Source organism: Poecilia formosa, unplaced genomic scaffold (genome assembly GCF_000485575.1).
Source record: "Poecilia formosa unplaced genomic scaffold, Poecilia_formosa-5.1.2 Scaffold58, whole genome shotgun sequence".
NCBI classification, from domain to species: Eukaryota; Metazoa; Chordata; class Actinopteri; order Cyprinodontiformes; family Poeciliidae; genus Poecilia; species Poecilia formosa.
In genome coordinates this window covers 839787-863448 of record NW_006799997.1, presented here as the reverse complement: position 1 = coordinate 863448, position 23662 = coordinate 839787, and the positions used below count along the sequence as shown (strand labels likewise).

At 39.4% G+C, this 23662-nt stretch overlaps 1 protein-coding gene and 1 long non-coding RNA gene across 2 annotated transcripts; one reads left to right on the top strand and one right to left on the bottom strand.

The window, feature by feature from the left end:
* Positions 1 to 284: 284 nt before the first annotated feature.
* LOC103139211 (fibronectin type III domain-containing protein 4-like) lies at positions 285 to 23298 on the bottom strand. The gene is made up of 7 exons (XM_007553716.2): positions 22607 to 23298; positions 10113 to 10228; positions 5567 to 5668; positions 3352 to 3454; positions 2169 to 2258; positions 1925 to 2091; positions 285 to 1061 (listed from the first exon to the last, which is right to left on the bottom strand). The coding sequence occupies exons 1-7, from the start codon at positions 22686 to 22688 to the stop codon at positions 1020 to 1022; spliced, it is 702 nt and encodes a 233-aa protein (XP_007553778.1). The 5' UTR covers positions 22689 to 23298; the 3' UTR covers positions 285 to 1019.
* On the top strand, positions 5613 to 9093 carry LOC107836438 (uncharacterized). The gene is made up of 2 exons (XR_001662335.1): positions 5613 to 6528; positions 6609 to 9093. It is a non-coding gene; the product is annotated as an uncharacterized LOC107836438 (long non-coding RNA).
* Positions 23299 to 23662: the final 364 nt, after the last annotated feature.

Here is a 23662-nt window from a genome sequence, read left to right as displayed (position 1 = left end):
TAGAAAAAGAAACCGTTGAGTTTCAAAAGTCAAAAAATTTAAACTTTTGAAACTGAAATATCTGAATTTTTTCTAGAAAGTTTCTGAGATTATTCTTAAAATTTCAGAGTTTTTGGTGGAAATTTACTCCTTTCTTCCCACCTTCAGTAACTAATATGTAATTGTAAATTCATAAACAGAATGAGTGGAAAAAGCCATTCATATACAAGTATTTTTTATGCTATAAAGTCATCTTAAAAAATCTGGATCTTGCATGTTCTGTATATCTATTTCACCCAAAGTGATATATTTCAATTGTTTATTTTTGGTCATTTTAACGGTTCTGGCTTACAGCACATGAAAATCCAACATGTACTAATTCAGTTTGTTCGTCTTATAGAATAAATCCCGGTACAGTTTGGATGTCAAAAAGAGTGATTTGTAATTTTACCTCGTAAAAATGCGACATATTTAGTATCTATGTTCTCATATGTAGACTTTGTACAGTGAAACTAGACGCTTTTAGTCAAATAAACGCAGAAAAACTCAAGTGAGAAAGAAAAGTTACCTAATGCAAAAAAAATCTGAACTTAGTTTAATGATCAATTCCTGAAATATTTACAGTGTAAATTCACCACCACCACTGCAAAGATTACACTTAAAGTTAATCACAGACACCTTTTTTGACGTCTGTACATATTTAAACCATGATGAAAGCTGAATGTTTAATCACTGATGATGAAACAAGAACTCAGTTGATCCATAAAGATTGTCCTTGTTTTAACTGACAAAGCGACGGCAGCACCAGTCCTGGTGAACTGGAGGAATCTGAGGCGGACGAGCTGGAAAACATTCACACTGCTCTCTGACGCCACAGGGAAGAAAGAGTCACAACAATCTGCCACCAGAGGGCAGCACCGGCCCACTCTCTAACCCGCTCAGTGTTTTACAACGGTTTGGAGCAGCAGGTTCCAGAAATCCCTCACAGCGGCTGCGTTGATCCGACTGAGGCTCCTCCTGAGAAGAAAAGTCTCCCGACATCAGACTCTGATGATGCTGATGGAAGACGAGGCTCGATGCAGCTGAAAAAAAACACAACAAAAAAAACATGACAAGACGATAAACACAAAAAATATGCTGCCAAGCAACAAATTATAGACTGGAGACACACACCACCAGCTGGCTGCTTTGCTTTTTTCAGATGTCTGAACCACCTTAACTCAAGTCAAGATGGCGATGTTTTGTTTTGATATAGCAACCTTGTGAAAGTTATCCACTTTATTATTCCTTTGCAATAAAATAATAGCATAAATCTTCATTTAGCCTGTCACGATAATACATCGGACAATAAATTGTCTTAGAAGTTATAGTGATAAATGATAATATTGCTGTTTTGAGACCATTTTCAAGTCAAATAATGGTAAAATATTGCAAGAACACATTCTCAAAGATCAATAAACTTTAAATTCTAACAAACACTTAACACTGCAACTGGAGGAGATTTTAAATATCCAAAAATAAATAAACAAAACAACAAATAAAATTAATGATGAAGTCTCTAAGCAAAGCTGCTCTAGATGAGACCAAAGCACCAAACTGAAAACTTTCTTTATTAAAGTTTTGGAAGAAAGAAAGACACATGAAAAAAAAAACATGCTAATGGAAATGATCAAACTTGTTTTAATTTACGTGATTTATTGCGACAGGCTTCAAATGCTTAAAATACATCTATTGAGTGAGCAGGTTTTAGCAGATTGTTTCAAATGCATAAAAGTTCAAACTGGTCATTTTTCATTATCTCTGCTGTTTTCAGATGGGTGTGACATGTCCAGTACGGGGAGCTGCAGTTTAGATAAGAGTTAAGATGTGGAACCCGAGTTTACTCTGGGATCTCTGCTGTAAAAAAATAAAAACCCAGAAGAAGAGTGAGTGCACAGCGCCTCACCCTGCTGCTGCGGACGGCTCCATTGTGGTAGATGGGCGAGCTTCCCGCCGAGGTGTTGTAGTAGGAGGAGCTGGCCTGCACCAGCGGCCTCTTGGCCTTCTCCTTGGTGCTATTGGAGTCGTTGTCCTTGATGATGTCGTACTGCCGGCAGAAGAGGGCGATGACGGCTGGAAGAGAGCGCAGGTTAAAACGGGAGGAGGATGCGCGCTGACCCGAAGGTCGAGAGAGATCCCTGCAGACTCACCGGCCCACAGCAGCAGCACGGTGGTGATGATGAGCAGCTCTCCGGTCTGCAGGTGAGGGGTCATCCCCAGACCCTCCATAGCTGGTTCGTCTGTGGAGACGGGGAGTCACACTTCACACACTGGAGATGACTGTCCCAACAGAACATCGTTCCCGACTGCCAGGTTTGTGGATGAGCCATAATTCTCCAACTTTACAGAAGCAAAACTGAAGTTTTTATATTTGGACTCAAAGAGGAATGATCTACAGTCAGTTATTACAGCTGGAAACTGGAGATCAGGCCCAAAATCTGGATGTAGTTTTAGACCTGAACCTTCAGAGCCACATAGAGACAGTCACAAAATCAGCCTTCTATCACCTAACCAACATTTCCAGGATTAAACGACTAATGTCGAAGATCTACAGCAGGGCCGTCGAACTCATTTTCATTTTGGGTCAAATCAAAAATCTGAACATTCTTAAAGGACACAATGTATTGATAAAACCCATTAAACTGTTAAAATATCAATAAATAGCTGTTGGTTTCAGCGTTCAGTAGGCATTTCTTAGAATTAAATATTTTATTCGAACATTTTTTCACAATGATCAATCCATCCAGGATTTTGTGATTGTTTTTGTGCTGTTTTTTTTTGCGATCAAAATCACACTTTTTGTGGTCCTACTTTAGAAATATTTGTAAGGATTTTTTTTTTTTTTTACGATATTTGCACTAACATAGGATTTAAATGTGACTTTTTATTAATCGATGTATTGGTCACAGACTACAACTTGACATCAAGTGAGGTGGAGGCAGCAGTCAGACCCAATATTTTTGGCCAGTTTTGAGAAAAATTTGCAGTAAAATTTTTTGTGAATTTTGCAGATTCATTGAAAAACCGACAAACTTACTGATGTAATTTGGAGTCTGGAGCTACAGCAGGCCAGATTTGGCCCCTGGGCCTCGAGTTTGACTCATCATCTACAGAAACTCATCCATGTTTTTATCTTTAGTAGCATTGATCCTAAAAAGTCTTTGATTAGTAGTAGCTAAAACATTGATCAGCATGTTTGATTGCTGATCAATCAAACATGATTTTGTCACATGGCAGCATGTGACAAAATGTAATGTTTACTGTTTGTTGCATAACTGATCACTTGAACTGCCCTGCTAATGAGATGAGATACACAAAATAAACTGGACTTACGGTGGTCCAGGACTCCGGCTGGATAGTGGTCGGTTCTCTCCAGGGTCCTGAAGTGGACGGGCCGGCTGGGTTGGCTGTCTCCGTGCAGGCCGACGGACTGCACCTAGGCGGGGTCGGAGAAGGGACAACCTTTCAGCAGACAGACAGCCAAACAGAGGTGAGCGTTATGCAAGAAGCTGGCTCAGGAGGGGCTTGGGTTGTGATCCAGGACCTCCAACTGCTGGAGGACGTAGACATGAAGTCAGAGGAAGAGGGAGAGTGCATTGTTGGAGCTAGACTTTACTTTGGGCCAAATAATCCATTAAAGGGGCAGTATTATGTTTCCAGCTGCACAGTGCCAATTTGTAGCACAATCTTGTTACCTTCAGTTGTTAGAAAAATGCTGTATATATCAAATATTATTGTAAAGAAATTTGACTTTGTAATTTAATGTCTTGAATTTGGGCCTCTGTCTCTTTAAGTCATGACTGCTTTTGAAACTCAGGAAGTCATCACAACATGGATCCTCTATGAAACCAACGTTTCACTGGGAAGTAGCTTGTATAATGAGCGCAGTTCTACCAGGCATTTGCTAATTACTGCTGGCTAGTCTGAAGGAGCAAAGAGGGAAGAAGTGGAGCCTTAGAAACTGCATCTCTCAGGGAGGAGCTTCATCTGAGGGAGGCGGAGCTAAGTCCACCCAGATGTTTTGAACAGCTGAATGGTTTCCATGGAAGATTCAAGGATTTCTCAAACATGCATAAAAGAATCAAGGAATCTGACATACCTGCTACAGGTGTGTAATTGATTAGATAAACATGGATTCTACATAATACTGCCAAAAGACGTTTGAGGGTACTTTTGTCATTTCCCAAAACTTTCAGAGGAGTTTTAGGCAGAAATGATTCATTCAGGCACAGAACTTCACACTTAAGAGTCCTCCTACATGCTTCAACGGAGGCATTTTAGGAAAATGCTCATTGGACTGAACCCAAACCTTCCTGCTCCCTCGTCCGACTCCCTTAGGAATTTCACCTTTCTTAACCCTCCAGACGTGTCGAGGTGTCTGCTCTTTGACCCCCCGCAGCACATCTACCTGCTGACAGCATTCAACCTGCTGCTGAAGGTCAGCCCGAGTCACTGCGCCGATCTGCTAAAAACCAGCAACGATGGAGCCGTGATGGAAACGCTCCGAGCTCGAGTTAAACTTTCAGCTCTAAAAACTAATGAAGAGTCGCTACAGACAGTTAATTCAACAATCCCTGTTAATTAGAGTCAGTTAGGAAAATGAAAAGCACTTCATCAGCTAATAAAGACTCATATTCATGGTTTTTAAAGCGTGCTCTTATTAAGATGTTCTGCAGTGAAAACTCCGCAGAGATAATCGTTTCAAGCATTTAGCTTAAAAATGCTTGAAACAAGCTTCTGTTTTCCATCATCATTTAAACGACGGAATACAGCGACTTTAATAAAAAGCATAAAAAGTTGATCGAATACTGAAGAACCTATCACAGCACATAAATCTTGTTTTGGAGGTTGATGGACATTTTTCATATTTGTAATTCAGTTTAATCTGCTCTTAACAGATAGAAATGTGCTTAACCCCTTCCCACATTATTAGCCTTGAAAGAAGTAATTGTTTTGCAGTTCACAATTAATTTAAAATCTTCCAGTTGGATCCAAACATGGTAGAGGCATGCGAAACTCAAGTCGAAGAGTTTTAAGCAAGTCATTTGACCGCAGCATGTAATTTTATATCAATAGTAAAAATATTTGTTTTCTGGAATTCGTGACAAATTCCAGTTTTACAGAACATGAAGAAGTAAAATCAGTTATAAAGTTACAAAAACCAAAAACCCTTAATTTAAGATAAAATAAATGTGATTTATTTCAACATATTAAAAAAAATTATATCCATGGTAACCAGCTGCAATTTATACAACTGTATTGAAATGCGCCATCTGAGCTTGGATAGACTGAGGTTATATAACAAGAGGATATTGTTCAGCAGAAGAGAAGGACAAACCACTCCAAACTGCACATCCTATTCAGGCTGTGATGGTTGCTGAGAGACCAAAAGTAGGTCTGACTCTTTCAGCTTTACTCAGGCTGAAAACGACGCAGTGTTTGAGAGAGCAACACGGATTCAAACAGTGACAGTGGATTTAAATTCAAATCGCTTTTCATTGCTCACATCAGAACAATTCTACTTCTTTAGCCATAAGAGTCGGGATACCTGGACGCTGTAGTGTGTGTCTTCGTCCAGGTCCCAGAGGACACACCAGCGGCTGGACGTGTTCACCTCTCGGATGGAGCGCTGCATCAGGCCATCCTGCCTCTGCAGATAAAAAAAAAAAAACAAAAAGACACAACAAAAACTTACTGTAGTGTTACTTCACCTTCTAACATCTAACAGTCCTGTCGTTCATGATGCTCAGGGTCTCTAACGAGGCGTGGACAGCTCTGCTAACTCTCAGGAAGACAATTTCCTTACCTTTTTTGATTGATTGAGGCATGAAGTTGGCAGTGTTACTCTTTGCCAGTGGTTCAGATGCAGTTCCGTTATGTATTGATACAAAATACAAACTGTTTGGAGTTGAAAACTACGATTATAGGGAACAGATTACAAGAAAGTCTGGCTGTTTAGAAGGAAAAACTGAAGAAACGAGGCAAATGAAACCTATTTCCAGCTCACAAAGCGAGAAGCGGAAGTGTTTGCTCATCAGAGATTTAACCCGACTGCTAGGTAAGCACACCGCTGAACTTCATAAACTCCTTCCTTTCCTCTGGATTAAAGGTTTCTTAATATCAGGCCAGCAGAAAGTTCAGCCTCCTGTATAATAAATGTGTCTGCAGAGAACTAAAAGCTGAGGGAAAGTCAATAAATAAAACGGCTGACGGCGAGCTCAGGGCTCTCCAGAAGTCTGAATCAGGCCGTCCCCTGCTCCTCTGGCAGCGTTGGAGGCGACACATCAGCGAAGGAGGTTTTTATCATCTCCAAGATGAGACACTTCGTGACATGTTTTAGGACTTAAAAAGGTTCGCTAATCAGCGATTCTCCAACAGCGGCTGACTCTGGAAACGGAAAAGAATGACTTTTGAAAAGAACTGCAGCGAATCTAATCCGCAAAGTGCAGAGAGCCCATAACAGGCTGGATTTCAGGAAGATATGGGAATATGGTAGGACAGAATGCAGAGGTGAGTCTCCATAAATTAGGATGTTATAAACAAGTTCTGGAGTTTTCAGTCAGCTCACATAGCAAAATCTCATAATTCAGCTTCTCAGACAGTAACTGCATAAAAGCAGATCATAAAGAAGACTCCTGATTGACTCCAAAAGATCACTACTGACGAAGCTGTATTAATGGAAAGTTTAGTGGAAGGATGAACTACTGAGAGAATTCTAGAGTTTGGGGTGATTCACATAAATACGCTGTAGCTTGAGTTGGTTTATTCAAGCTGCCTAAGGTCTAGCGTGACGTTGTCATGGTCAATACAACAATAGCGACTCAGTTATCTACTCAAAATGACAGGAAACAAGATTGGGCTATCAAACCACAGAACACAAACACGACCGGCTTCTGTGCAAAATATGACTGTAGCTTCATGGTCCATAAAATGTCATTCACATAAACCGCTCTGATATATTTTGAGACTTGCGTTGGTTTAGTCCACTCTGGACTAGCCACTAAGCTAGCCTCAGGGAGGACCGAAGTAAGAGGTTGTCACTGGGCAGAGATGAATCCTAAGCTCTGCTGATCCTAACCAAAGCTTAGGGATAAACAATTTCAATGTTTTATTGTGTATTTCACAAAGTTTTTTTTGCATTGATGATGCTTAAAACTGTCCCAGACAGAACAAGCCTTAGAACACGCTGCAGCTGAAGCTAGCTCTGATTCAGACTGTTCAAACTTCGTTCTAATGACTGGCTAAATCACTGACAGTCCAGTAACATGAGCTTGTCTGCCTTATGGGCTTTTTAGTTCCCTTTCTTCACAGTAGGCTTTATAAAATAGTCCTAAAAATGGGCTAAAATGTCCCTTTTTGTGACAAAGCTAAAAGTTAACTAAGCTAACTAAGCTAATACTTCAGCACAGATTTTTCTTGCTTGTGTAGTCTACCATATTGGATCTCTGGCGCTCAAATAATATTGTTATTAACAACGCGATACTTCAAAACAGCAAAACTAGCTGAGTGTCCATTTGAGCCGCCATCTTAGTTTTCAAAATTATTACGCTGCCCACCGCAGTGACGCGTCAATAGACTAAGAATCAATCTGTCCAAAAGGTTCATGAATTTGAATTCAGCAAACATTACTTTCTCAAAAAAAAAAAAAAAAAAAAACTCTTTGTATTGTGAGCTGGTTACTTAGAGACAAGCCAAATTTATTTTTATTAGTTCACAACTAATTTAGCCTAATTTCCAAAACTCTTTAATACAAACCTTGTTCTTTAAGCAAACATATTCATGCTGGACTCTCACATTACATATGGCCACCTTTCTAAAATAATAGCCCAAAAAATAAGTAAATAAATAAGTAAAAATCACCATATTTTAGGTAAATTTAAAAAAAGCCTTAGGCCACTACTTTAGGAAGGATATATCAGTTTATGGGTTATTTAATAACCAGATCGTAACAGACTTAATTATTTTGTTATTATTTTTCAAGGTGGTGGCCCAACTTTGTAACTTATCTAAGTTATTAATTTAGGTCTTAAGAAATGAATTAGTTATTTATAGCTAAACCTGATCTATTATTGCACAAAATTGCAGCGATTTATTCAGAAAGGAGCCCACTCAAAACATTGAGTACTTATTTGTGAAAAATCTAGTCAATGATATTTGGATTAATCTGTACAAAAACAAAATAAAAAAATCTGAAATCTGATGTCATTTGTTTCAAATAATATATTCAAGAAAAATCCACACCAAACACTCGATGTCCCACTAATGCTGTGTCCCTAAGGAGCTTTTAGCTTTTGAAGCTTTCAGGAAATGCTTTAACAAGACCTCCATCCTCTGAATACGGCAACCTCCCACCTGCGGCTGATAACTCATCTACCGGAGCCAAAGTGGTAAAAAATAAACCTAAAGCAGACTTATTTATAGTGCGACTGGTAGAGAAGAAGTTGGATGTTCAGTAAATCTGAAGCTTGGCTGAGTCTTTACAATCCTGCAGGCCTGGCTCATTTGACTAGTGTCAGCCTTTTGACGGCTCGCTGGATGTCAAAACGAGATTCGCTGGCGAGTCTCGGAAACGCACTTACGAAACTGGGTTACTTCCTGTCGGAGCGCGGGGCTGTGTGAACCTTGGCAGCCGGGGCGCCGTGGGATTTCCAGCTGCTTCAGATGAGCGAAGCAGCAACTGTTCGCCAGAGATTGTTCCCTCATCCCGCTTCTCCTTCACAGGCAGCGGAGAGGGAAGTAATCTCATGAAGAAGCAGCTAATTAAACCGGGAAACAAACAATTTTTAAAGGGATGGTTTGTTGTTTTTTTCTTCTTTTTTTTTTACAGAATAAAGAGTGGTTGATGATTGACATTTTTATATAACTGCAGCGTTGCTCCTTTGTGGAGCCCCCTCCTGATCCTGATGACTAATGGCAGAAGAAAAGAGCTGCTGCATCTACCTGCTCCCATCGCCCTCCTCCATTAATATTTGAGTAAGGCTTTTACATAACAGCCTTCTGAGGTTTACATCCTCGTTTAGTGTTTTCTTCCAAACACCATCTGGAAGCTTAAAAACAGAAGAACAAGAAGAAGAACAAGAAGAAGAAAAAAATAATCAACAAGAAGACCTGGCACCGCAGCCGCCGTAGATGTTCCTCCTGTAAGGACGAGTCAGAGCCAAAATCATTAGCGCTAATGGAGACGGCTCGAATTCAGAAGTCAGCTAATGTTCGATTCCCCGTTTGCCAAAAGACCGTAGGTGGTGGAAAGAAGAAGAAAAAAACTGACAAAAATGAGCCGAGCTGAGTTAGCGGGAGAGGCGAGACCACGAGAAAGGGGTGATGTAACAGAAGAATTGATCTGCAGAAAAACTGCACTGCAGCTCGATTCATTTAGACTAATTACAGCTCTGATTGACTGGAGAGAGCAGCAATATGAAACACACTGGAGGGTGAAACACAGCCAACCTGCGTTAAAGCACAGTAGAGGTCCCGTGGTGATGCGGGCCTGCTTTGCTATCTCCAGTTTCCAGTGGAAAAAAATGTTTTAAAATGCAACAGGTAGGATTGTGTTTAATAACTCATCCAAAGTTATTAAAGTGGGATAAAGTTTACAAGTCTGCTTTGAAAAGGTTGTTTAAAGAGTATTAAAAGTTGAACTTTTTCTCAGATTTTTTTGGTGGAAATAATTTGTTTTTTTAACCCCTATCTACAGTTACATTTAAGTTTTTCTCCATAACTGGATGCTTGTCCAGGTTTTAATCAAGAAATTTGTATTTTATTATTTCTTACAGTAAGCAGCGTGGCTCCACAGCCAGCACTGACTTCAATAAACCTTTAGACGATTTAAATGTTTATGGGTGAAGCCCCTCAAAGTGTTTCTGAGCAGATTGCTGGTTGCCTGCAGGGCTAATAAAATGACGCAGCGTTTTAAAGGTCCTGCAGACAAAGTGGAGAATTATCCGCCCCTCGTGGGACAGAGGAGACCACAAAGAAATCTATAATTTATTTTTGGAGAGGCTGCGTTATCCCCCCTCCTCCCCCCGGTGTGGCAGGACTCCAGGTTTTCTCGTCATGCGAAGTGAACGGATGAGGAGACAGACGGTCGAACGTACCTGTTGAGAGATGGAGTAGCCGATGACCGTGTCACCCTGAGGGATGTTCCAGGTCACCATGGCTGAGTGCGCCCTCAGCTGGGTCACCGAGACGTTCACAGGTGCCGCTGGCACAGCTGTGGACACACACACAGACACACACACACACACACACACACGAGCTGTCAGGACGACAAGGAACAGGGACGCCGAGGCAACTTTTTATTGATGGGATTCATTGATGGAACACTCATGGTAAAAAGTCCTAAAGATGATAGATGAGGCAAAAGATTGGCTTTCAAAAGCAAGCAACAATTAAAAAAAAGCACTGAGAAAGACAAAAGCAAAAGTTAAAATGAATCAGTTATTATTTAAGCATGATTATTGATCTAGACTATTTTCAAACCAATGATATGCCTTACTTTATTTTCTAAGCAACAGTTACCCCTTAATTAAAGTGTACAGTTTGCATTTAAATGACTTCAAAAGTGTTGTGAAACAATGTTTGTCTCATGTAACTAAAATAATTGATAATTTAGTTTAACAAATTGAAGCCCCACTTGATTTTCAGGAATCATTAGCTAAACATTTAGTCTCTGTTAGGTACTCTTCTGAAAATGCAGTGATTTTCTCATGCTAACTTATGAAGTAGTGAATTCAAGTTCTTCCACATATTCCACATATGTCTGAACACCAGGTATTTCATAAATACACCAGAATGAGCACTAATAATAAGTATGATAATTCATTAACACACAAGTTTAACCTTAAAAGGTCAAAATATTAAGCCAATAAACCCTGAAGCTAAACTAGCAAAAATTTAACTAGCCAAAACGAGTAATGAATTTTTAGCGAAATACTCAAATCAACTAACAGAAGAAAGAGGAAATAATGAAGAATAACTTGGATAAATAACAGTAAAACATTAGAAAATAATAATATGGCCATATCACAATTCAGCATTGATATGTATGCGATGATAGCAAAGCTATCAAGGAATCAGCATTGCAAAATGGGAGGGGTGTATGCTAAGCTAAAGGCTAAAAGGATGGGAAAGTCAGAGACAGGAAAAAAAAAAATCCAAAAGGACAGAAGACGACACAAAGATTGTTTTGTACTTTTGGAAAATCATCTGTCCAAAGACAGAAAAGAAATAAAAATAAAAGCAAATACAAAACAGGGTGAAGCTATGAAAGAGCTTCCTCCCCATGTTGCCTAAGAGCACGGCCATGAATAAAGAATGAAAACATGCACTCCAACTGCAACTGCTTCTAAAAATCCTTAACGCTGAAATATCTGCAAAGTAACGACACAAATCATGATCTCAGTTCCTATGGCTGATTCCATATTTTCTGAAAACCCTCAATTATTTGACGCACCAACCACTTTGTTGCCAATTTCCAAACTCAGACCCGTCTTTGACCAATTTCTGCCAATTCAGTTTTTCTTAAGCGCTGTATTGTATGAAAACATTAAAACCATATCAAAAGAATATTATCTTTTATTAATTATTTATATAAAGAGCAGAGGCAACATCACACCTGATGAAGGACAAAAGTCACTGTAAAACTGTTTTTGCAAAAATGTTTTTTTTCTACTTTAAAAGAAGGAAATGATAATGGAATTGACATCTGTGACTGTATTTAGGATCTTAACGTACAAATTAGCGCAGTTAGCACAGCAGCTGTAACATCACTTAGTTTTTATTACGGGTCAATAATTACTGAATTGACATCTTTGACTGTTTTTAGCTTATTCAGTTACAAATTAGCACAGTTAGCATATCTGTTATAACATCTCATCACAAGACCAGTATTTACTTATTGACAATAAGTATTGAATTGATGTCTTTGATTATTTAGCATCCTAAATCACAAATTAGCACAGTTAGCATAGCAACTACAACATCTTATTTAGTTTTTACTATGGGTCAATAATTATTGAATTGACATTTGTATTTGGCTTCTTAAGTTACAAATTGACACAGTTAGCATAGGAATCAGTGATAACAGCAGTCTTATTCATCTTCTTGAGAGAGGAGATCCTTAGTTTTACTTTCAGATTTCCAGATGTTGCCAATTCCTACATAAGCACGATCTAAAACAGAAGTTTAAACCCAGTTAAGCCTTACTGTTATCAGCCTGTGCTTTGTTCTTTTAGCACAATGGTTCAAAGAGAAATAAAATTTAAAAACAGAGCATTATAAACCATTCAGATGATTTCTCCCCATCAGTGCACCCAACACATAAAACGTAACATTTAAGGCGAGATCCGACAGGAACAGAAAACACAAAAAATGAAAGCAAATACAAAAACAAAGGTGGACACAGGAGGAAAGCCTGCCGTTATGACAGGAAGGGCTGACTCTTCTTCAGTGACCTTCTTACTGCTATAAAAACTCATCACAGCATCAATCACTCGGTTTTTACAGAGGGTCAATACGTATCGATTGGTCCAGTTTATCCACTTCAGTTTCTTTTTCAGAGAGCGACGGGAACAGAATTGCATATTTCTCATTGGCTTCTCCAGCTGCAGAAGGCAATTAGTGAGTGCCTGATAGAAGTGTGTGTCCCTGTAATGTTTGTGTGTGAAGCAGAAGAAAGAGGCAGTCAAAGGGTCTGCGCTGCAGCCAATTAGGGCATCAACAGCAAAAAAACCCAATTAGTCAGGAAATTTGCATTGAGGTTAATTAGTGGAGAATGCTGCTCTTGGATTTTCTTTCCATCCATTTACCTCAAAATTCATTCAATAATTCATCTGTTTATCCATCCATCACTTGGGTTCTATGAAATTCCATTTTATTATTTTTTTCCCCAAAATTCCAGTTTTCGTTTTTCTGAATTCCATTTTAACTATATTTATTAACCCAAAACGGTAAGTAATTGTGGTGTGAATAAAAAAAAGAAAATCAATAGATAACTGGTCCACATTTCCTGTTATCACAAATGAAACGTAGTGCTGTGGTTCAACGGATCATTGGTTTTACTAAAATGTTAGAAGAAAATTTCTCTTTTTAAAATGATTGAGTTAAACACCAAATGCTTATCACATGAAAAACAAAAAACTCAATTCCACGATTCTGTTTTACACATTGTGACATTCATAAGACCCATTTCCTTCCTCAGTCCTTTTACATGACCATCCATTATGCCCAAATAGGATCATTACGGCTAAGTGCTTAAGGAAATGGAATGGTCGCCCCTTATTGCATCAGAATTATGTGTTTTTTTGTTTTTGTTTTGCTCCGAGAACAGATGAGTATGACTCATGTCCAGCCTGGCTAAGACACAAGTTCCACCACCCACACAAACTCACTAAATAGTCACACAGATCAGTTCAATTTAATTCCAAAGCTCCAAAACCCAACATGTCAGGCTAAGATCTCTGCCATCCTCTGCTCTCTGCATAAACCAGCTCCAGACTCATTAAAATAAAAAGCACGAGGTTCAACAGAAGTAAGTCCTAACCTCCGGGGGCTTCTAGTTCCTACAGATACTCCCAGAGCGCCGGCTGGCGGCTGACAGGAAAGGATTACCAAGTTCTCACGACCCGGATGTGCAGGTTGACTGAACGAAAGCGGGCCAGGAAGAAAGAAGAAAGCGGGCGGCCATTTTGAGGCCAACATTCTATTTTTCTGATATAGTGGAGGTAGAAATTGTGACATTTTCTCACTGTAAGACAATGCCTCTCTGGCTTATCATCTGGAGGATGAAACTTAACATCTTAGCAGCTTTCTTGTTGAGCCTATCTGTAAATGTTTTGGATCTGGGAGTGATTACATAACGCGTCGATGCAAAGACGTCAGATGGGAACAAGTGGTGATGCAAAAGGAGGCAAACGCACTTGCTGCGTCTACTGAAGGTTTTTTTTAATTGCACTCAAAAAATGAACCTTTGCTTAATTATTAATGAAGCAAACTTCAAAGCTGATTTATATTTACGACAAAAAGATGTGGCGAGCTGGAAACTTCTTCCTTCACAATCTTTTTTTCAAATTTCTCTGATCTTATACAAAAAATCCCACTTTTTTTTCTTTTTGTTAGCTTCAGAGCATGTTGTAGTCTTATCTCCTCATCACAAACACACCTGGAGTGTAGCTTTGATTCTTTCAGTCATGTTTGAGAAATCCTGTAGTCTCCTGTGGCAACCGTTAAAGTATGTAAAAACGCCTTGGCTCCTTCAGACTAGCTGGAAGCAATTAGCAAACACCATTTGGAGCTGCACATTATAGGAGCTACTTTTCAGTGCAACGAAAGAAGCCATGTTGTGATGACTTCCTGAAGGTGGCGTTTCAGGAAGAGCTGGAGTTTTTTTAAAGCGACAGAGACCCAATTTCGAGGCATTAAATTAGGAGTTATATTTGATATCTAGTCATATTTCTGTAGGAATCTGAACCAGAAGGTAGGATTTTGACCACATAGAAACTCCCAAACTGTTCCAAGTTTTTGTGTGTTTCTCACTCTGCCCACCATCGACCCTAGTAGAGGTCTCTGTTGTCATGTTAGCATGATTTAGCGTGGAGCACTTAAAAGCAGCAGATGACTAAACGTGTCCTTTAAAAGAAAATTAAAAATGGTTATAAATATGTAATTCAGACTAACAGAACAGAGAAGGACACACAGGAACAGAGTGTGCTCTGACGGCCATCTGAGCTGCTAGAAATCATCCCTCACATTCCTCTCCCTTTTTCTTTTCCCCACCAAGGTCCATTTGTCTGTCATCGCACTTTGCTCATCAAAACCAAAAAAGATTGAAAATCACCACCTCATCTACTGTGAATAATAGCTTTCTTTCCCTTTTTTCTGCCCTTCATTTGTTTCCCTTCCCATCATCTTCCGTCCACTTCCCTTTGTTCTCCATCTGTTTTTTCCTCCGTCTTACTGACTCCGTCTCAGCCTCTTCTCTCCTCGTGTGTGTCTGTATGTGTGTAATGTAATTGCAGAAGCCGATTCGGCGCTGCCAGATGAAAGGCGGTGGGCTGCAGCAACCGTAGCGTAGCGAGACTTCAGGGGGATCTCGTCTGTCGTTGGCAGGGAGCATGAAATGCGGCTCTGAGCGTGTAGGAGGAATGCCTTCTCGTCGCGCCTCTTTGCATTATGTGTACACATGTTTGTTTTTGTCAATCTCCGCATGTCCTCCATTTTCCTACAGAAATCTCCCCCTGGAGATGTAAAAATGTTAATGACACAAAGCCACTGTCGAAAGGCAGAGGCAGTCCTCTTTTGACCTTCATTTGTTTTCAGCTTGTACCAGTTTGGAGAAATTCCAGTACATGATGAGTTCAGCTGAAAGTTGCTTGGAGCAGGAGGAATTCAAAACTCCATTAAATCAACTCTGCTGCTCTGCGAATGCTATGCTTGGAGGCTCTAATTGGAAGGTGTTGATGTGCAATTCACAGCATCTTGTCCTTAGGATCACAACACAGCAGTAATGGTGTGTAAACACCATGCTAATGCTAGCAGCCCATTCAGGATGTCTGACTTGCCGACTATAAGAGTTTTTTTTACGTGACAAGTGCCGAGCTCTTGCTCTACTCAGGATGGAAAAGATGAGAATTTGAAAAATAAGATGACACCCCGTCCCATTGTCTTAGAGTTATGCATTTGTCGAAACTATTGATCCATCTGCCCATCTGAACTTTAATTTAATTTATTAATGAACTATAATAGATTCATTTTTTAAAATGATCTGAAAGGGCAGAAAATATGGAGGACCAAAATAGAAAGAATTAAGTGATTTATTAAACAAGTTAGTAGTATGTATTTTCCAGGCACATAATATAATTTTATAGCACAATCAAGTAATTGCTGCCTTATAAAAATGCTACATATATATCAAATATGACTTAAAAGACATTTGACTTTGCAATTTAGTGCTTTAAAATTGGGCCAATATCTCTTTAAGAAGCTCCTGCTCTTTCTAAAACTCTGCCTAGAGGAAGTCATTTCAACATGGCTCCTCTATTAACCCCATAGCAACATTTTTGCCAGCGTTGCACTAAGAAGTAGCTCCTATAATGAGCACAGCAGATGCGCAGTACAATCAGGTGATTGCTAATTGCTGCTGGCTAGTCTGAAGGAGCTGAGTGGAGGAGTCACAGGGGAAGAGCTGATCTGTGAGGTGGAAGCTTAGAAACTGCAGCTCCAAGGAGGAGCTTCGACCTTGAAGGCGGAGCTAAGTCCTACCGGGCGTTTTGCACAGCTGAATGGTTGCCATGGGAGATTAAGTTTTTTCAAACATGCATGACAGAATCAAAGCAATACTGAGGGAATAACATTATAACATGATGTAAAGCTAAAAAAAAGTCAATATTACATAATACTTCCCCTTTAAATTTACCAAAAAAAGTTGTATTGAAATGCAAATCAAACTTATAATAGCAGATGCAGATGATGCACATGATAATGTGTATTTTATTATGTTATGGTTTCTGTTCATTCCATTTCAGACAAATTGTTCAAGTTTGTGCTTACTGTATGTTTTTGTATAACACTGTTCCTTTAAAGTTATATGGTGCCACAAATAAATAAATAAATAAATAAATAAATAAATATATAAAATAAAATAAACAAGCCTGGTGGTGTTCCAAGAGACAAGTCCTTTTGCACTCTCAATATAAAGGACAACCAAAAACATTGCATAGGTGTGTGTGTGTGTGTGTGTGTGTGTGTGTGTGTGTGTGTGTTTTTAATAGTTGGATGGGCTTTAAATTATGTTTGTCAGATCTGGCAACCCTGCCAATTGGCGCCATGTTGTTTGTTACCTGCGAGAGCGAGGCGCATGCCGGATAGAGGGCGAGATACGGGAATATGAAACCAGCGTTCTGTAAAACTTCACACAGGTCAGCTGTACATCTTACCCACAAGCCCTACTGTTTAGCGTCTGTGTTTCCAAACGAAACCCAGCTTGAGATTTTCTGCTGCCCTCAACAACACTAAGGTGTTTAAACCCAAAATAAGCCTGGTGACAGCGGATGTTTACCTCTCCTCCCAGCGTAGAGTAATCTGTGACGTACAAGTGGAGTCAGACGATGGACTGTAGATCAGGTTGATGTAACAGTTGGCTAATAAACTTGGACAGCTTAATCTGGATAATGGCTTCCCACCATTTTCTGAAGATGGATGGATGTCTGCGCACGTGTTGGAGTCTGAGTGTCCATGCTGTACAACGTCCTGACAAACTATGAATACTGATGAAACACACTGATCCTGAGTGGATCATGAAAACATTCCAGCTCTCACAAGACACAAACTCCGTCCAAGTGTCTGCCGTCTGTTGAGTCAGTACTTTTTCAGTGACCGTCTGATGATCCCTTTTTTCTCTCGATGTTGTTAATTTCTGTAAATTTTGCATTTTATTAGTTTGTTTTAGCACATGTATCTTTTTATTGCCATTTTATTTTTAAGTTTGTCTTTTTGTGGCAATTTGGTATCGTCTGGTGGTCATTTTGCTTTAACATTTGGTTCCTCATTGTTCTGTTAGTTTTCACATTTGCCTCTTGCAATTGTTTTGCTTTCAAACCTCCATATTGGGGTCGTTTTCACATTTGTATATGTTGGTCAGTTGGCTTTCAAATGTGCCATTTGATGCAGATATATGCCTCTTAGTGGACTTTGTTCATCTAGAGTTGCTTTTTGTATTGCTACCACCTTCAGCTGCATTTCCATTACAAATGACGCAAAACTTGGTTAAGAATTAGAATCATATGTGAATAAGTTTGTTCACATGAGAAGTCATTAAAAAATATGCTGCACCATCATCCTCTGACTACTTCCTGTTGTCGTCTTCTTCGTCGTGGTTCAACAACTGGCAACGTGTCGGGTTGTTAAAAAAAAGGGTTTCCGTTAAAATTTTGCAAAATAAACCAATTTTGAAAAAAAGCAAAAAAGCATCTCATTCCAGCACCAAAGCATATCAAAAAATGTTTGTTTTTGTTTTTTTTCGCCCGAAATTTCCATGTTTCCATTAAGCGTTATGTGATCAATGGAAATGATTTGGTGCTTCTTTATTGCTTTTTTCATTAATAGTTTTTGTGCTCAATCAATGGCACATTTTCTACTGGATCATTTGTATTTTCTTCGTTATTTTGAAGCCTCCTTCCTCCCCCACATGCAGAACAAATTATGCACGTCAACTAAAATTTGCACTCATTTTATGCTTAATGGGCTTCTTCAGCACGTAACATTAACTCTGAAAATGCATTACTTTAAACGGAAATGAGCTGCAAAATCAACTTGACCTTGCAGTCAGGTGCACGTCCTAGAAGAGGCGAAGCAGTGATGCTGGCACAATTAACAAAAACACACAGGAGGGAAGGAGGATGCTCCAGCTTCTGGGTGTTACAGAGGAATAAAGATGGCGACAGCAACAGTGTGCAGAAGAGAGATTCAGAGCTCCACAGTGAGACAGAGAAACAAAAACCCTCTTCACCCTGCTGCGCATCAATACAACCCTCCTGCTTCCACAGCCGGTGCACATTTCTGATGTCTTCCCTTCTCCTTCCTAATGACATCTGCACAACAGCTTTCTCCTCATTTTAAGATTCTTCTGTGCCCTAGAAAACTGACTAACCAGATTTTTATAAATCCAGATATGTGTAATTGAACCACAACTATAAGGTAATACCTGGGAGTTTATTTAAATATTGGTGTTTTAGTTTACTGGTAACAGTTTGCTGAGTTTTTAGAATTCTGATTGTGACTTTTTTTTTCTTTTCCTCCAGAAGGCCACAGCCTGCGGGGTCGCTCCAAGCCCTTCCACAGCTTTAAATACACGCTTTTCATATTTCTAAAAAAAAACAACTCAATTCAGCTGTGTGCCGCTGCGTTCCAGCAGATGTTTGGGATTTATCGAACAGGGAAATAACACAGGTGGAAGAACACTTTTTTCTCTCTCTCTTTCCATTTGCACCAAAAGTGGTGGCGGGATGATAAGCCGCAGCAAGGTCGAGGCCTTTATCACGGCCCACGTGTGGGGAAAATGAAAAGCGCACTTTACTGCACAAATCGACGTGAAGTCTCATGAGCGTGATTGGCTTCGTCTTGTTCTGCCAAGACGAAGAGCGCTGATTTGGCATCGTCGTCCTAAAGTCTGATTAACAATGACCAACAAGCAGGAAGCCGGCCGCAGGTGATTAAAGCACACTACTGCTGCAGCTCATTAATCAGGGAAGAGGCCAGTCTGGACCACCTGATGGGCTGTTTGCTGTGGCCTTCACACTTTTCCCCAGATCACTTTGTCTGGTTGAAATATAAGGTGCAAACAGAAACTCCACTTGCATTAAAGCTGCAGGATGTGGCTTTTATAAAGAAAAAGATTATATCAAAGACTCCTGTTGTAAATGGTTTATGAATACATCCATCTTTAAAAAAAAATTGAATCCATTATTTTTAATAGAATTCTGCTGGTTTTCTCCTACGGTTGTATTCTTGAACCAGAATACTTAAAATGATCACAACTTCCTTTTTCTTCCTCCTAATCAGGTTTTTCTCGATTTCAAGACTAGAAAACAGAAAATAAAAAAATAAAGAAAAACTTACGCAACACACCGCCTAAGAAGATATTCAATTCTGAAAACATCACAACTACAAGTGAAGATATGAAAATGACCCAAAATTATGATACATTTGGATCATAAAGTTGCGACTGAAAGAAACTGATCACTTTTCTTTTGCACTCACATTTTCCTCAAGGGAAAGTCATTTTGAAGTCATATTTACCTCATTATATACAGTTGCCTCGTGGTTGAGGTTTTGAATTCACATTTGACTTCTAGTGGTCATTTTGTGCTTAGAGGCAAATGTGAACATCTAGGAAGCAGCAATCTGATCGTCAGTGATTTACATTTCTTTCCTTTAGTGTGTGGACTTTGAAAAAACAAAAACAAAAAAAACCTGGTTGAAAAATGTGTTAGTTAAAGTCTAAGAATATTTATTAACATTGGCACTTTTATTAATCCACCGAGGTGTTTTGTAAAACGTGTGACTAAAATAATAAAATCCTGGGTTTGGGTTAAGAAAAACAATATTTCGTACAAAAAACGAATAAAAACCCGGCCGACGGACTTGCTCCTCACAACCTAATAAATTCAGTCAAAACAGAAGAGAGACCATTCATCCGTGTGGCTCCGTGGTTTGTGCTTTGTGTTGGCTGAGGGTGGGTTGCTACAGTAGGGGAGAGCTGTTGCCTCGTGGGGGTTGGATTGGTTGTTAAAATCTGCATGTAGGTGGCAAGTGTCGGAATGAAATGCTTGCTAACGCCAGATGGATGCAGGTTCCCCCGGCGGAGTGTTAATAACTGCACCTGTAAGTGCTTCTGATTTCATTACACACAAGGGTGTCTACTGTTTAAATCTAGTTAAAGTCTTATATTAAAGTTCATTGCAGAACGTTGATGTTTGGAAAGATCTATGAGAGGAAAGTTTAGCGAGGAGAGCAGATAAAAGTTTGCTTTTGTTCATTTTATGTCTTTAATACCAGTTTCTAACCCTTTGCCAAGTTTATGAAACGCCACTAAATGAACAGAAGTTCTGTTCTGTAAAATTTCGATGCGGTCGTGACCAGCAGTTTCTGGACTTCTTCTGGTTTGTGATCTTTTTGATTTTAGAACTAATGTTTAGGAAATGTAAAGCTTAGTATTTCATGTAACTAAAAACAAGAAAACAGTAAAGAGAAGTTTTCATTCCACCCCAAGAATCAGAAGTGAAGGTGAGGAAACTTTGCTACTTGGCACCAAGAGTCGACAAGTGTGTCTGGTTAATATCCAGAGGAAAACAACAATTCATCCAATACGGCACGGATCTGCTCTGATTGCTCCGTTAGCGGTAAGGAGTCGCTGAGTCAAAATAAATTATTTGAGCATGTATTGTTATTATGCTTTAATGTCTGAAATATTCCTGTTTTCTCTGTTGATATCAGCGCTGTGCTCTCTTCCTTTTTATTACAACGGCTATGACAAGCTAAAGGACCGGTCTCACACAAAAAGACAAGTACAAAACTTCACAGCATCAGAACTTCTGGTCCTGCTCATGAAGTCCAGTTTGTCACAGCATGTGCAGTCATGCCACATGAACAAGTGTCACACTCACTCACAAATATCAGTGACTCAGTAGCGCCACTAATTTGAATTTAAAGCTGCACATAAAAGTGAACAGATAGAACATAAAAACATAAATATTGGATAGACGTTTCAGTGGTTGTCTTTTGATGCTTTGTGTGTTAAATTTTCATACATTTTCAGCCATAACACAAAATATGAAATATTGTACATGCCAATTTGTGACCTTAAAAGTCTGTAACTATCTTTGCACATTTAATGTTGCTTGTCAAGATGTTTGGGGTAAGAAAATAAAAGCTTACATGTGTCAATTTCTGCTCTGTTAAACTGAATAATATTTTCAACAACTACCAGAGCCTCAGCATTATTTTTTTTAGCCATTTCAATCTTGTAGGACTGTGGAAGTGCTGAGTTCTGTTTTATTTAACATTGGTAGTACTGAAAGCAAGATCGAGCTATGAGAATAACTTTATGTAGTTCAGTAAAAAACTTTTAAACGCACTCGGTACAATTTGCCATAACATGTAACGCTGTCAATGTCACACAAAGGAAATGTAGCATTTACATGTGCACAAAGTATGCACATCAAATGTAGATGTGCAAATGTATGCATTTCTCCATCTTAACAAAAAGAAGAAAAAAAAATCAGAATTATGTTAAAAACCACTTTTGTACTTCAGCACATGTAATTACTACCGATGTGACCATATTTACAATCACACAATGTTAATAAACAGAACTTGCTTAAATATGAAGTTGCAATTTAACTGGTATTATAATCTTGTTTTTCTTAGTCTTATTGAAATTTTCAGCAAAACGTACTTTAAAAAAATACATATCAAATTGAAATGATGTCAATATTATGTGTGCAACATCATTAGGTACCATAGATCAAAGTGAAGTTTTTATGTGAACTATTTAGTCACTTGGATGGTCTGTTTTGCTTTCATTTAATGTGGATCTTAGCAACCAAGATCAGACCAACAGAACAGAGCACCAGGCACATTGTGATGATGGAAAAGAAAAACTACAGAGAGAACAATGTGGGTTAAGAATCACAGCCATAAATCACATTATGTTTTCCTAATATTGTAAAACCCTACTGTGAGCTGAGAGGAAACTTTTTCTATCACACGTTTCCCACTTCCACTTAACTTTCCATTAATATATCTTGACTTACATCATTTTGCTAAGATGATAGCTATAATCTTCTAAAATTATTTAATTTTTTCTTTGCTTTAGCGATAATGGTATCGATGAAAACAAACACTTGAAACGTATGAGTTTAACATTTTGAATTAAATTAGTAAAAGAAATTAACTTTATGATATTCTGACTGAGCCTTTTTGTCGGTTAAAACAACAAATTCAACTGAATTAGGAATTAAAACCAGCTGCTACAGCGCGAACTATATTTGGAACAATGCATGATTCACAATTTTACGAAGACGAACTGACTTACTTCCACCGACCATCGCCGGTGTTCGCCAGCAGGCCAGCAGCAGCAGCAGCAGCCCGGGGTCCAGGTGATGAGACGCGGCCATCCCTGCTGCCTCCGCTCCGCCGCCTCCCTTTTGACTTCTGGCTCTGTTTCACTGGAGCTCTCCCCGCGGGGTCACCGCTGTGTCCACAACACCTTTCATCTCTTTAAAAACGCAGCCGCCTCAACGCTTTCACTCCCAACTAACACAAAGTAGGTCAGTAGGTATGTAGCACCAGCGGCGCCGTTCAGTGAATATCAGTCGGGGCGACACACGCTCGCGCAACCCCGGGGGAAGCAAACAGGTAGTCCCGCTCACCTCCGCTACGCCTGTGTCCACCGGGGGTAAAAATGCGCCTTTTCGCCGCTTCAGGTCAAGCTCACCGCTCGGGGAGCGAAGAAACGTCGGCTTTCGCTGAGAGAAATTACAGCAAATTGAGGCTGGGCTGTCTGTATCTACAGTGGGGATCCCTGAAGAGGAGAAAATGTCTGCAGGAGCTCTATTAACTCCTCCATTCAGCCTAAAAAAAAAAAAAAGAAGCACACAGCAGGTCTGCACTGAAATCCTGTCACCAAACACAGCATGGAGGATGAAGAGGATGAGGAGGAGCGAGAAAGAGGATGGACCAGTCGGTGTCACCTCCAGCCCCCCCACCCTCTCAAACAGCCAACTGTTGATTATATAATCAGGTGAATATGAAGATGCATTCAAACCTTTAGCAGGTCTGATGGCTTCTTCAGTATTTCTGAACATCGATGATTTATGATTCCATGGAACGTGACATCTTTTAGAAGGTGGGATGTAGAAGACGCTTACATAATTCAGATCAAAAAGTAAAAAATAAAATAAAAAACAAACTCATTTCACTATGCATTTATCCAGAGTGTTGTATTCAAGCAGTCCAACAGAAAGTTGATTGGTAGGAAAATCTGGCAGGAGAGCAGACAGGCATAACATGATGTAAACATACATAACACTGCCTATTTAATTTAATTTAATCTGATGAAATTTATCAACAAACAATCTTTGTTATGTTA

Excerpts from the sequence above, each read along its gene's own strand:
- LOC103139211 (XM_007553716.2), bottom strand. The coding sequence starts at position 22,688 with ATGGCCGCGTCTCATCACCTGGACCCCGGGCTGCTGCTGCTGCTGCTG. Across the intron at positions 3,455-5,566 it reads ACACACACTACAGCGTCCAG|GTGCAGTCCGTCGGCCTGCA; the intron begins GTATCCCGACTC and ends GACCCCGCCTAG. Across the intron at positions 1,062-1,924 it reads GAGCCGTCCGCAGCAGCAGG|CTGCATCGAGCCTCGTCTTC; the intron begins GTGAGGCGCTGT and ends GTTTTTTTTCAG.